Here is a 15021-nt window from a genome sequence, read left to right as displayed (position 1 = left end):
CCATATCACCAGGTCTAGGTAGTAGAACAGGAAGGAGTGGTAGAGATCTGGGAACTCTAGTCTGCACACTAAATCTGTATCTCATTTTCGGTTCCATTTTTTATTCCAGAGACAGAGCAATGGTATTTAGACTCTCCATTGCAGAACTTGTCCTGAAGTCATGAGCATGTCTTCAGAGCCTGACAACAAGCTGCCAGGTTTTGTAAGGATTATATCATGCACTTATTCTTACTAAATCCCTAGCTCAGAATTTAAACATTGATTCCAAGCTTGGATGAAAGAGTACTGGACTACATCCAAGATGGAAATGTTTTGCTATCCTATTTCAGACCCTATTGAAAGCAAAAGGGGTGCAGTTGAATTCAATATCAATAAGAAATTAAAAGTTCTCTGTTCCACTTGGTATGTAATTAAATGCAGTGCAGTTTGAAGAGTTGGAATTGTTTATCTTATGTGTGGGAAGAGGCCTTGAAATTAGATAGCTATCACCTTCCACAGGGTTCTGTCTGTTAACAGAGCAGACTGCTAGAATCTTATTTATGGTAATGTTCTGTCAACACTACATAACAGAAGGGTAGGGGAAATTCTTGTGAGATTTTCTGTTTTAAGGAGCTGGAAGGGTGATATAACTATTTTTTTATAAATTAGCTGTCATTAGAATGTTGAAATAATTATTTTTCTTTTGGGAAGGGAAGGGCAGATTGGTTAAATCTTTGAAACATTGGTATCATTTGCTTGCAGATGGAGGGCTGGGTGGAAGTGTTTTTTTCCTCCTTAAATTTGCACCACTATTCACTGATAAGACATTACTAGTGGTATATTAGGGACGCAGGTGGCGCTGTGGGTTAAACCACAGAGCCTAGGGCTTGCCGATCAGAAGGTTGGCGGTTCAAATCCCTGCGGCGGGGTGAGCTCTCGTTGCTCGGTCCCTGCTCCTGCCAACCTAGCAGTTCGAAAGCACAAAGTGCAAGTAGATAAATAGGTACTGCTCCGGCGGGAAGATAAACGGCATTTCCGTGCGCTGCTCTGGTTTTGCCAGAAGCAGCTTAGTCATGCTGGCCACATGACCCGGATCCGAGCTGTACGCCGGCTCCCTCGGCCAGTAAAGAGAGATGAGCGCCGCAACCCCAGAGTCATCCGCGACTGGACCTAATGGTCGGGGTCTCTTTACCTAGTGGTATAGATTTATGTTTAACAGTGCCAATTTTTTCATACCATTTTTCAATACTTATGAAATGAGTTCAAGGTTACTATCGTGTTTAAGCTGTTAGAGTAATTTAAGACTGATGATGCCACAGTTGATTGGACAGTATTTTTTTTAATAACAATTCAATCCTAACCATGTCTATTCACATATAAGTCCTACTACACTCATTGGGGCATACTCATAGATAAGTGGGATTAGTATTGCAGCCCAAATTTCTACATGTAATGAATTAGAACCTGTGTTTAATGTCAGGGCTCAGCCCAGTAGACATGTGATTTCTATAAAAATGTGCTAAAAGCCTTTCCCTCAACACTGATTAACAACAACCAAGTCCCATTCCTGGGATTAGGCATTCCCTTACACTCTGAGTCCTAGCATTCTGAAATTAATTACTGTGCCAAGCACAGCCTTGCAAATAAACCCACAAGTTACTAGTTTAGCAGAGGAGGTATTAAGAGCTTCATTCCTTCTCCAGCAGCCTAATGATCAGGAGGCTTCCCTACTCTTGCAGTCTGCTTTGTTCTGCAGGAGACAGATGGAATATTTTGTTACTGGTTTTTATTCACCCTGTAATGAGTTTATATTGGCATGTATTTTAAAAATGGGAAATTTCACAAAAGTATCAGCGTATCATAATTCCACACTGTCAGTTTAGTTCTTTACGAAAGCAGTTCATGGGGCATTGAGACATGATAAAATAACGAGCGTTAGATACTGGTGTACAGCTGACACACAAATGGTCCTTGGAAGATGTCTATTGGCTCATAGAAAATAGAATAGTTAGATTTTACTGAGTGAATACAGCAGTACCTCGGGTTAAGTACTTAATTCGTTCCGGAGGTCCATTCTTGACCTGAAACCGTTCTTAACCTGAAGCACCACTTTAGCTAATGCGGCCTCCTGCTACCGCTGCGCTGCCGGAGCATAATTTTTGTTCTCATCCTGAAGCAAAGTTCTTAACCCAAGGTAATATTTCTGGGTTAGCGGAGTATGTAACCTGAAGCGTATGTAACCCGAGGTACCACTGTACTTTGAACAAGTTACTATATTTAGCTGACTGACAGAGAATCGGAAGTTTTTTTCATCTTTTTTCTTTCTCTTCTTTTTGCTTTGGTAATTATAAAAATATACTTTGTATTGGGTATGAACCTTTGTATATCTTTTGATAAGTGTCAATAGATATAAAACATTATAAAAGTAGAAAGAGTAGTTTGGTTACATGAAACTTTTCTGGTGTAGTTTATTGCTTTTTTCATATTTTATCTTAAATGCTTGAGAACATAGGTTTTTATCAACATTATTTATTTAAAATATTTATACCCTGCCTTTCCTTGTACGGTCTCCAAAGCAGCTAACAGCTTTTGTTTTTGAAATCAACATGTATATTTTAGCAAAACATAAAACCATAGCTAAAAAAAACCACTTCGGTGAAATGTAGATTGAGGTTGGTGTGGAGTAGCACATTAGTTCCTGTTCCTAGAGAGATGAGTAGCTTCACAGATTACTGGTTAATTATATGCAACATTTATTCATATGTGAAACATTTAATGCAGAATGTTAATTTGGGCTTGTTTCTATGCTAGGTTTGCTTGGCAAGGTTTCAGTGATATATTTACATTTATAAATATATTTAAAAAGTAATGAAACCAGATAATGATAACTGAATTTTAGAACTACAAGCTTGACTCTCTGGAAAACTCAATTCCAGGAATGTTGGCATTGTGAGGAGGTAGTAACATACCTGCAATCGAACTAGGAAAAACTTTACAATGTTGTTTTGATGCTTGCTCTGGTCATTGAAGGCTGAGTGTTCTCTAAGATTGGTGTGAACTGCTGACAAATGGCTGACCATCAGGCTGGATTGCAGTAGCACTAAACATTATAGTAGGCCCTCTATCATTGCAGATAAACATCCTCCACATCCAAGCCTATGGGCTTTCATCTTCATGCAACACAGCCCTTTTTCTGTCTCTTTTGCTCCATGTGCTGAGCAAAGGTTTGTCTTAGCATAGTGTGTGAACCAGCGAACCAGGAGCTGTCCCCATGGAGTTAAAAAGACCAGAGAAAGGGAGGCTGCTCTTTTGTGATTGCAGTTTGGGATGAGAATGTAGCCAGTATTTTTTTTATAAGGAGCAGGATGCAAATATAGCACACTTAATTTTTGTTCCTAATTTTAAATCCCTTACTAAGCTAGTACTAGGTTTCAAGGCCCTCATACATTGTGGTTGTGCCCATTTCTGTGTGGAAGCTCCAACTATTGTGTTACAAATGCTTTTATGATTCCTCAATTCCTGAAAACCTATTCTTGATTCCCTTCTTTACCCCTTCTCCCATAGCTGATGGTTTCATTTATTTAATGGCCCCTTTTCTCATTCAGTTGGGATCTTTGATATGTCCTTCCTTGTGGTCATAGATGTACTGTACAAAGCAAATTCTTTCTCCTAATACTAACAGCGAAATGTTGTGCATATGTACTCTAAACTAAATTCCATAATGTTCAGTGGAACTCAGTCCTACTGTGAGGATTAAAACCTGAGCTTCTGAACTGTCCCCCCTCCCCCATATGCCAAATAACTACAAAATGCTCTAGTCTAGAGTTCCATATAACCATTTAGGGAGCTTGCTTTTGATCCAGCCTTATCTGCACTTTATTTAAATCTTTTTTTATTGCCTTTAAGTAGCATTTAATATGTGTCTGTGTTTTATCTGTGCTTTCAGATGGTCTCCTTGTGGTTGGTGTCCATTCGGCAAAATTTCCAAATGAAAAGGTTCTGGATAACATCAAAAGTGCTGTCCTTAGATACAACATCACTCATCCCGTGGTAAATGATGCTGATGCAACTCTTTGGCATGAGCTAGAAGTATCCTGCTGGCCAACCTTGATCATTGTTGGACCTCGTGGGAATATGCTGTTCACTCTGGTTGGTGAAGGACACAAGGACAAATTATTTCTATTTACATCCATAGCCCTAAAGTATTATAGAGAACAAGGACAAATCAATGCTAATAAAATTAGAGCACAGCTCTATAGAGACTATTTACCACCTTCGCCTTTGCTCTTTCCCGGCAAAATTACAGTGGACAACTCTGGGGACAGATTGGTAATAGCAGATACTGGACATCACAGGATTGTGGTTGTCAGGAAAAATGGTCAAATTCTGCACACTGTTGGAGGTGAGGAGAACTTAAATGTAGGAAAGTCTTTCATATTAGCTGTTATGCTGTCATGGCAGATCTTGAATTCTGTGCCGCTGGTACCCTTCCTAGTACTGTACTAGTAAAAGTGTTATTAAAAACTGTTTTCTGTGCAGAGTGTAGCAAGTTGTCTGCCACAAATGAATTGTTACTTGCTCTGGGCTTCCGACTAGGTATGGTAAATGCTTTGAATTCTGTTTTTACAGTTGTGTAATGCCTTGCAAAAGTTGAAACTTGAGGTTTTGCTGTAAAGAAAATCCTTGTAATTGCAGCTGGTTTGTTTTTATTGTATTGCCTACAAAATATTATTTGGGAAATGTACAAATCATATTTCAAGACCATTTGCACAAGTACATTTTAAATATGAATATTCTTTTACAATAATATACATTTTCCTTGAAGAAAGTAAATGGCAAACTCTTAAATAATTAAACAATGCAGGGCTCTCTAATTTTAGGTTGACTTCTAAAATTGGGTAAAGGTTTGCTCCTGAACTCTATCAGCTTTTACGCTTACGTACGGTTAATCTTTTGATGCAAATTCTAATTCTGCTGATTTCTTTTTTGTTTTGTTTTCTTTTCAGGACCAAACAGTGGAAGAAAAGATGGGACATTTTCAGAAGCATTATTCAGTTCTCCACAGGGAGTGGCTATAAAGAACAATATTATTTATGTAGCAGATACAGAAAACCATCTGATTAGGAAGGTAAACTTTCCTAGCTAGAAAAAAATTGTAGGAGAATGGCCAAATTCTCTTATGAGTTACATTGGTAAAATGGATGTGAAAGTAACTATGCAATGTATCTGAAAGTAGAATCTTTTCTAATATTTATAAACATGTTTCCAAAGTATTTGGAACAGACTTCTTTTCCTTTTCACATATGCTTTTAAGGCAAGTTATTAGGTACAACAGTTTAATGCTTTCCTAAAGAGAAAGGAATGCAATAATGCTGTGTGCCATGATTTCTCAGTTCCATTTTTAAATAATTGCATTTTGGCTCTGCAAAACCATGTGTTTTGTCTCCCTTCCCTCTAGGAAATATCTAGGAATATAAGCAAGAGACTATCATTACTCAGCAGAGCAATGGAATCATAGGGCTGGGATGAAACTGGTTATCTCATTCAGCTCACTTGAATGCCAGACCCCTCACATGAGACCATATGTACACCTCACAAATGAATCTGCACATTATAGTTTGGCCCACATCATTTTGAATTGGAGTGTGCTATGAGCAAGAGCACATAAGATGTTCAAGTCAAAGTTTGTGGCCTAAATCTCCGATGATAATAGTAATAGTAATGTAATATTATATTATAATATAATAAATAATAATAATATAATAATAAAAAACTGTTACCATGCCTCCTTGCTAGTCAGGCCGCTTACAACTTAAATTATGTAAAACTAGGATTTTAGTATTTACCTTTTGATTTCTGTCCAGGTTATTATGTACTGTTTGTACATGTTTCAATCAATTATAATTTTACAGTGTGGATTAGGCCTGTGAATGTTGAATATCCTGGAGAAGTTCTTTTCAGTGACATCATAATATTTCTCTTACTAATAATCACCATTATTATTTTTATGGGAATACATTACTTTATCCTTTACCTTTTTCTTAAGAACAGTAGCATTTCAGTAATATTTCAAAGGGAAGTCGTTTAAGAATGAAAGATAGGTCCATGTGAAGAACTATAAAAGACAAATTCAGTTAATCAGCTTCCCCTACCTACCCATCATACTGTATTTCAAATCTGAAGAACATGGAAGGCAATTGATTTGATTTACTAGACTTGTACATCAACCTATTTTTAAAAAGTCTCTAGGCTTTTTATAATATTTATAATGCAATAAAATATGATAAAGACACATTAAGACAATAGAGAGTAGCATATTTTTTCCAGACTTGATAAATAACATAAAAAGCAAATAAAATTGTTCTGATTTCATTCTAGATTGACCTCCAGTTAGAGATGGTGAGCACTGTTGCAGGAATTGGATTACAAGGCACAGATAAGGAAGGAGGAGCCAAAGGGGAGGAACAGCCTATTAGTTCACCATGGGATGTAGTCTTTGGAACATCAGGTATTTTAATGAAGTTGTAACTGCACACTCTTAACACATTAATCTCAAAAGCTGTCAAAAAGCAGACTTCAGAAGTTTGCTATTTAGAAACAACAAGTTTCCCCCTTTCTCTCAGCGTTTGGTTACATATGATTATATTTCAGGAGTTGCCAGGGAGCCAGCAGACACATTTTGAATTTTGACAAAGTACCAGTAACAAAATGTCTGTCATGTGATGTCATAACACAGTGTGGCTGCTATGGTTATGTGGCATAATACTAATTTAGAGAGAGTACAGTCATTGCTGCTTCACACAGAGAGACACACCTGACTCCAGGCAAGCTCAGAATGAATGAATGAATCTTTATTTGCATCAGCCATTGGCCATAGCAATAAAACAACAATACAAAGAATAGAAATAAAAAGTCAATTATATAAAATACATTTTAGGGTTTTGAATCAATAGTGAAATAGTGGGACTTGTTCTAATTGCCGCAGCTAAAAACCTTGCAGCCTTTGCTGTCACCTGCTCATCTTGATCTGCCAAGAGAAAGGACACTGTGGCAGTGGTTGGACGACCCGGAATGGACAATAAAAGAGGGGTGATAACCTCATTTCTCAAGTTTTATAAAGAGTGCAAGCCAGAAAGGCATGCGCCACCGATTTGGTACTGCCATCTCCACAGGGACAAGTGTTTTTTGTGTGGAATCTGTTGGAATCATCCCTCAAGTACTGCTGAGGGCAATACATTCACTCTTGCAAGAGTAAAAGCCCGTTATATTTTAGAATTGCTAGGTTATGCAGATAGGGTGCCAGAGAGTCGAAATCGGTAGGTGGAAAATTGTCATACCGTGGGCAAAATTTCCTTGTTGTGGCCAAGTTGTTCTGATGCTCAATATCATTTAGGTGCTGACAAAATTAGACTGTTTGCTTTACTAAAACCCAAAGTGAGTAGCTGTTGTGGTGATAAACCACCAGAGTGAAGTTTTTGGTAGACAATTTTAGTCCAGGCAACAATCTTAGTCCAGTGACAATCTTGCAGCACTAGAGATATTAGACTGGGGGTGGGGGGTTAAGTTTAGGTGAAGCAAATAGTTAAGTGTCCTACACCAAATTCGTAATTCTGCCAAGGGAAAATTAGCCTCTAGGTGCAATGATGTGTTTGGGACACAGCGTGGGTACAGAGAAAATTTGCCTTAAGAACTTTGATTGGACAGCTTCCATAGATCCAAGGTGAGTGCCTGTCAAAATCTGAGCCCCACATAACAACTGTGCTAGGGGTTTTGCTTGAAACACTTCCAGGATTGATGGTATATGTTTACCACCTTTTGTGTAGAAAAAGCGTGTCAGAATTTTGGGGTGCTTTGGGGCGCTTTTTCTTTTGCACATTTCTGGTGTGCTCCCCATGACCCCATAGACTGGAAAACGAGGCCAAGATATTTGAAAACTTTGACCTGTTCAATTACCGTATTTTTTGCCCCATAGGACGCACCTAGTTTTTTTGGGGGGGGAATAAAGAAAAAAAATTATTCCCCCCCCCAAGTGCGGGGCTGGGGCGAGGGAAGCCGGAGCTTTCCCCGACCCCAGCCCCCAGAACAGGCTGCTATCCGCAAGCCGTGGGAGAGCTGCGTGAAGTTGCGCAGCTCTCCCACGGCTAGCATAGAGCTGCGCGAAGCCTGGGGCGTGCTGAACTCAGCTGCCCCAAGCTTCTGGGTGCTGGGAAGCTCTCCGCTAGCCATGGGAGCTGCACGACTTTGCACAGCTCTCCCACGGCTAGCGGAGGGCTGCGCGAAGCCTGAAGCTTGGGGCGTGCTGAGCTCAGCGCACCCCAAGCTTCTGGGTGCAGGCAAGCTCTCCGCTAGCTGTGGGAGAGCTGCGACTTCGCGCAGCTCTCCCACGGCTAGCGGATAGCTTCCTGAAGCCTGGAGACCGAGAGGGGTCGGTGTGCACCGACCCCTCTCGCTCTCCAGGCTTCAGTGAAAGCCTGCATTCGCCCCATAGGACGCACACACATTTCCCCTTCATTTTTGGAGGGGAAAAAGTGCGTCCTATAGGGCGAAAAATACGGTAGCTGGTTGTCCATGCGCCATCTATGGTCCCTATAGTTTCTTGAGAAAACCATGACTTCGGTTTTCTTGTAATTCACGGCCAGCTGTACTCTCTGGCAATATCCTGAAAATGCCATCATCAGTCTTTTTAGGCCTACTTTTGTATGGGATAGAAAAACCGCATTATATAATAGAATTGAGATGGGTGTTGTAGCCAGTTTAGGGGCATGCTACACTGGAGATGTTAGACACTGGACAATATCATTTATATATAGGTTGAACAGTGCCGGGGCTAGAATACACCCTTGCTTGACTCCCTTTGTGGCTGGTACAGATCCTGTAAATTGTCCATTTGTGGAGCAGCGCACTTTCAACACAGTATCTTTATAGAAGTACCATAGTTTTTTGTCTATACCTCAGATATACCATGGGAGGGCTTGCTGGTCCTGATTGTGGAAATCACACAATATTGATTTCTCGCAAAGCTGCTGTTGCTGTCTAATAACAACAGGAAGTATTCCCCTGTACTGGGCCATGCTCACTCTCTTGCACATGCAATGAATGCATACAGTCTATTTTGTGAGACAAGAAATACTTCTAAAGATAAGGAGTTTTTACTTTATAACAGTGGCTATGCCCAAGATTTGCTCTTTCCCCCCATCTGTTTGAGACTACTAACCCAAGGAGATAACAAGTGAAATTCAGTTAACTATACCAGCTGTCTATTTTGTAAGGGATTTTTCTTTTTTGTACACTAATGCCAAAAGCCCAGACAGTCAAGCATAAAAGCAAGCAAGGAGGAAAGAGAGGTCCAAATTCCTCCCAGGTGCACAGGAGGAACAAAGCAAGTTGTGTGTGCATGAGCTTGAGGTTTGCTGTGGCTTGTTTGCATCATGTTAAACTAAGTTTAGTGTGATGTTTGAACGTTGAACATTTTGTTCAAACTTTCAATTATGTCCCCTTTTTATATGCTTTGTTAAAGTAGCATATTTTACTGCTTTAGAGTCATTGAACAGAATTTTATATACATAGTTTTGGAGTCTTAGCACTTTATTAATGGTCATGTACATTTCAGCTTTCTGTACCATCCTTCTCTATTTTTATTCAGTGCCACTGAAAGCAAGCAGTGCTAAATGCACTTTTGACTGAAGTGTGAAATGTTCTTGATAGCTCTGTGCCTTTCAGAAAGAAGGCAGCTATGACCCAGGCATTGTGATCTGCATGTATAACATAGATTCCAAAATATATGCATTTTGGTACACAGTTACATCTATTTATAAAAGCATCAGCCAGCACACATAGTCTTAAGTAAACTATATTGAAACTAGCAGGGAACAGGGAATATAGTCCTAATGAACTATATACGTGAATATTTATTTTATAAAATGTATGCACAGCATGATTGTGTAAAAAAAAACACCCCAAAGTGGTTTAAAGGTAAGGGGGAAAGGGACCCCTGACCATTAGGTCCAGTCGTGACCGACTCTGGGGTTGCGGCGCTCATCTCGCTTTATTGGCCGAGGGAGCCGGCGTACAGCTTCCGGGTCATGTGGCCAGCATGACTAAGCCGCTTCTGGCGAACCAGAGCAGTGCACGGAAGTGCTGTTTACCTTCTCGCCGGAGCAGTACCTATTTATCTACTTGCAGTTTGATGTGCTTTCGAACTGCTAGGTTGGCAGGAGCAGGGACCGAGCAACGGGAGCTCACGCTGTTACGGGGATTCGAACCGCCGACCTTCTGATCGGCAAGCCCTAGGCTCTGTGGTTTTACAAGAAGATAAAACAATAAAATTACAACTGTACTTCAAAACATACAAAAGTTAAAATACTAAAATATGTTAAAATTACCTCAACTTCCTAAGCATCTGGGAAGGCTTGTCTGAACAAAACATGTTTTTAACATGCACCAAAAAGTGTTCGGTGAAAGCTCCTGCTTGATATCAATAGGTAGGGAGTTCAGAAATGTAGGTGCTGTCATAGTAAATGACCAAGTTCTTGCAGATGTGGAATAGGTATGGTGTGGCACTTGTAGTAGAACAAATTACGGTATGTCAATCGAAATGGTAGAATTTGCTCATGTGGGGTAAGGTGATCTCATAGGCAAATTGGTTCCAAGTTGTTAATGGCTTTGTTAAGTGGCATTGATAATTTATGTATTAGAAGTGTATGTGGCAGGAGAGAGGTATCAGATTGAGCTGAAATTGAGAGATAGTGAGCCTGTTGCACACTCTATGCAAAGAGCAGTATTAGACCAGGGATTGTCAAGCATACCTGACCTCTCTTTAACTGCACGAAAGAGTTCTGCTTAAATGGTGGTGGTGGTAACCTGTACTTCATTTGATCTCTTTTCCCTATACTGTATACAGTTTGCTATTTTGGAAAGACTTTTTATCATTATGATTTTTCTTCCTGTTGTGCATATCTGAGAGTTGCATTTTGCCTCCTTCAGTTCTTTTGCTCAGCTGTAATATTGAACTGTGAGGTCCTTGAAGTGTGATAGGGTCTCTTGCTTGCTTCAATGGAGATGTGTGGTGGTGGTAGGGGGAACACTGATCTTTTGTGTAGCTGGACTGTAACCTAGTGTACAAGTTTAAGAGTCACAAAAACCTATTTTTGCGACTTGCACCTCCTATCACTTATGCAGAAGGTTACCCACAAGAGAATGTGAGCCTCAGGTGGGAAAAGGCTCCCCATCCCTGTCATAGGTAGAAGAATGATTTAAATTCATCACAGATATTTGTGTTGGTTTTGTTTGTCTTCATATTGTCAGAAAAGTTAAGAAAGGGCTGGTTCATTGCAATATCATAATTTGTATGCGCTCTGCTTGCAAGTAAATAACTGAACTTTGCTGTAAGATAATTTTCACCCTGCACTTGTATCCTGCAGACAGAAATGTGAATATTTTAAAAGACAATTATTAATAAAAAATATTTTATTTAGAAACATACAGTTGCTACATAGCCAAATCTGGTTTCAGTTCCCTACCTGTCTCATCATTAAGTAGTACTTCAGGGACGTGGGAGAAAATTGAGGCTGATCCTTTGAACCAGGCAGCATTTTAATGGTGATACTTCAGGCTCATTTCACTTGTAAAAGGGCAATTGAACCCATGCCTGCAATAGTTATAAAACTTTTCTGTGTGCCACTACAATTAACTGTACAACAAATCTATGTAAAGTTCAGCAGACTTTAATTGTTTCTACATTGCCAAGGTCAACAATGAGTAAATCACTTGACAGTGCCATGCATCATCATACTTCAGGTTTAAGGAGAGTAATTTATTGCAGCGTTACTGTATTGTGCTATGGTGCAATTGTGTGCCATATCGGTATGTAAATGAGCATTACAGTGGTACCTTGGGTTACATACGCTTCAGGTTACAGACTCCGCTAACCCAGAAATAGTACCTCGGGTTAAGAACTTTGCTTCAGGATGAGAACAGAAATTGTGCTCCGGCGGTGCAGCAGCAGCAGGAGGCCCCATTAGCTAAAGTGGTGCTTCAGGTTAAGAACAGTTTCAGGTTAAGTACGGACCTCCGGAACGAATTAAGTACTTAACCTGAGGTACCACTGTACTGCCTCTTTTCTGTAAAAACAGGTTGATTACACTTCTGTGAAATTTCTATAAAATCAAGTTGAGTAGAATCCTTCAAGACTTTCCCTGGAGGTGAATTTAAATCCAACTTGCTTTAATATGTATGCTGATCTTATTCATTGAATTAGTGTCGCTGTATTGATAAAGAATTTGTTTCCAAAATGAGAAATCAGGTAATGCAAATATATTAATCACCATTTTGTTAACATAAACTCACCTAAAGCACTTTATACCAAATAAAACTGAACAATTCGAGCAACCAAGCAACAGTATTGATAAAAATAAGCAACTGACCCCCCAGCAGTGTTGAATACACTAGATTTTATTTCATGCAGGGAAGCAAAGGCTCTTTGGCACACTGTAACCAGGCCCTAATTTTAGGCTGTAATGTGGTGGAAAGAGAACAGTGGAATTATGTTGATAAACTTTGTTAACATTAGAGCTATTCAATCTGGAGCCTTAAAACAAATTAAGTAGAAATAGCTGCTGTTTCTGGTCATGTTTTTACTTGTTGAAAGTGTACAGAGGAATAGCTTGGGATGCAAACTGAACGCTTGAAAGATTTTAATGAAATCTCTTATAGGGCAGTTCCTTTCTCTAGGAGAGAATGAATATAGAGAAACATACCTGGCTCTTCCAATAGCCCTGTGTGAGAGTCAGTGTGTGGTGTCACTGTTACTAACTTTGGATTTTAAAAATCCAGCTTGAAATCTCTGCTAAACTATGAAGTCAGGGAGTGGCTTTGGGAAAGTTACTGTCTCTCAATCTAAACTACCTACCTCTGTGTTGTGAGGCTAATACAACCTCACATGGCATCTTGAGTTCCCTAGAGGAAAAGTGAGATGTTAGTGACAGCTATTATTATTATTTAGACACTATCAGTTTGCAGTTTCCCTTGTTTGTGATCCATATCTGTTGTCCAAGAGAGATGGGAGAATGAGAAACAAGCCCGATTCTCTTTGAGGTGGCAACCTGTGTCAGATTTGCAACTTCAGATTATAGTTAGGGCTCACTTAATGGAATGTTATCTATATGTGTTCAAAAAATAAAGATTTCCACACAGGTGAAATGTGCCAGAGAGACTGCAAGCCATAACCATTTCCCCAAATTTAGTTTTTGTGTCAGGGGATGTTTTGTATGGTGCAGCGTTCCATCATGTTTAAAGTGATACAGCCCTAGGCATAGGTTTACTAGCTAAGTCAGTCCTTTGTTTCCCTGGCCTGTTGTGTTGGGACTACTAGGGAGACCCCCCACCCCCAAGTAACTAGGATGGTAAATAGGATGGGCTGCTGCACACTATCGATAGTGGAGAAAGCTGGGCCTATATATTGCCTACCTGAGTCAATCCATTTATAGAGAAATTGTTATCTTGGAATTCTTAGAATGAAAATGACTTTTTTTTTAACAGGAAAGGTAAAAGGAATGCAGTTATGAGGACTATTAATCCATCACTATCTGCATTTTATTGTTGATTCATCTTTACAGTGCAGCTGTAATCGCAAAGCAAAAATAAAATGCTTTGATACTGCAAACAGCACTGGCAATGAGAATGTATATTCCCTAATAAGGATAAGCTGTTGCTTTGAAACTACTCCTTAGCTGGAATGTGGAGTTTAACTGCATAAAAGTGAAGGAATTACTTTATTATTTTTATTAGGGTAGCTGTTTCATAGTAAAAGTGCTTTAGGTAAATCCATAGAAGGATTGTAAAGTGTAACTGGGGATTCTACTAGCATAGTGAGAGACATGTTTAAGTACAATATTTTGGTTTCCTCTGGGATTTTTCAATAAGGCTCATCAGTTTTATTTTAAAAAATCTGCAGTATGTCCACTTTAGATTAAAAAATAACATTCCTTGCTCATGGGCCAGATGAAACTATTTTGTAATAAGCTTATTGTTTAAACTAAGGGAGACTATATAAAATACTTCTGTATTTTAGTTCTTGTTTTGTAGACATTGAGCAAAGCCAATTATTTCCCGGATTTTTGGACTATTAATGGCTGTTGTGGTATAGTAAGGCCTTAGTCCTTGCCATATCCTGCATGTGATTATAAAAGCAGTGAGAATCTCAACATAACTCTGTTCAGAACTGTGGAATACAATGAGTGTTTTATAAAATATCTGAGGAGGTACAGCTATATATGGTAATTGTTTTTCCCTCCTTCCTTTCTTTAATATAGCACATATTAAATACAGTTTCTTTTTCTTTCTTTGCTCAGTGACAAAAGCTGTACAAGTTTCAGTTTTCTGTTTGCTTTTTTACAATGTTGCTTGCGTCACTTCTTGTGATGGAATGCTTGTTTTGAGTCATGAAAGACTCCTTTTTGCTCCAAAATCTCTCAGGAAATATGGTAGGAAATGTACTCTTTCTAGGATCTCTTGCAAAAGTAATTTTCTTAGAGGAAGATCTGACTAATTTTTTATTACTACATAGCCATTTTCTATGGAAAGAGACTACTTTGTATTTAAAATGCTTCCATAAAATCTAAAATACAATGATTGTTTATCTTGATATGCATATTTAACAATCTGCCTAGAAATCTGAACAATGTTTTTAATTATCTTTAACACTTCCTAGGCCAGGTATATGTTACAATTTTCTGTACCTGAGTGCTATATTGCAATAGATATAAATTCCTATACAGCAGAAAACCCCAAAATTACAGGGAGGGGGCAGAATTTTTATAAGTGAAAAGAAATACCCCGTAATTTGTATTTGGAGAGCTGTAGGAAGGTGTAAACAATGGAAACATTTATAAACTCTGATTTGTCCAATCTCTCTCCCCTCTCCCTCCATGGCTTCTTCCTGAAATGACTGCTGCCAACCAGCAAAATACAGTAGACCCTCGGGTTACGTTACTCTCAAGTAACGTAAACTTCAGATTGCGAAAGCGGCAAACCCGGAAGTATTTT

The 15021-nt window shown here is 39.1% G+C and overlaps 1 protein-coding gene across 3 annotated transcripts in view; it reads left to right on the top strand.

Moving 5' to 3' along the window:
* The window catches only part of NHLRC2 (NHL repeat containing 2), a 34364-nt gene that overhangs the window by 5555 nt on the left and 13788 nt on the right, over nucleotides 1–15021 (top strand). For all 3 annotated transcript variants that reach the window (XM_053389156.1, XM_053389153.1, XM_053389154.1), the window contains 3 exons: nucleotides 3926–4381; nucleotides 4986–5107; nucleotides 6358–6487. In XM_053389156.1, the coding sequence (XP_053245131.1) occupies nucleotides 3926–4381; nucleotides 4986–5107; nucleotides 6358–6487 (708 nt within the window). The remainder of the gene's footprint in view (nucleotides 1–3925; nucleotides 4382–4985; nucleotides 5108–6357; nucleotides 6488–15021) is intronic.

Source organism: Podarcis raffonei, chromosome 5 (assembly GCF_027172205.1).
Source record: "Podarcis raffonei isolate rPodRaf1 chromosome 5, rPodRaf1.pri, whole genome shotgun sequence".
NCBI classification, from domain to species: domain Eukaryota; kingdom Metazoa; phylum Chordata; class Lepidosauria; order Squamata; family Lacertidae; genus Podarcis; species Podarcis raffonei.
This window is presented reverse-complemented; position numbering and strand designations above follow the sequence as displayed.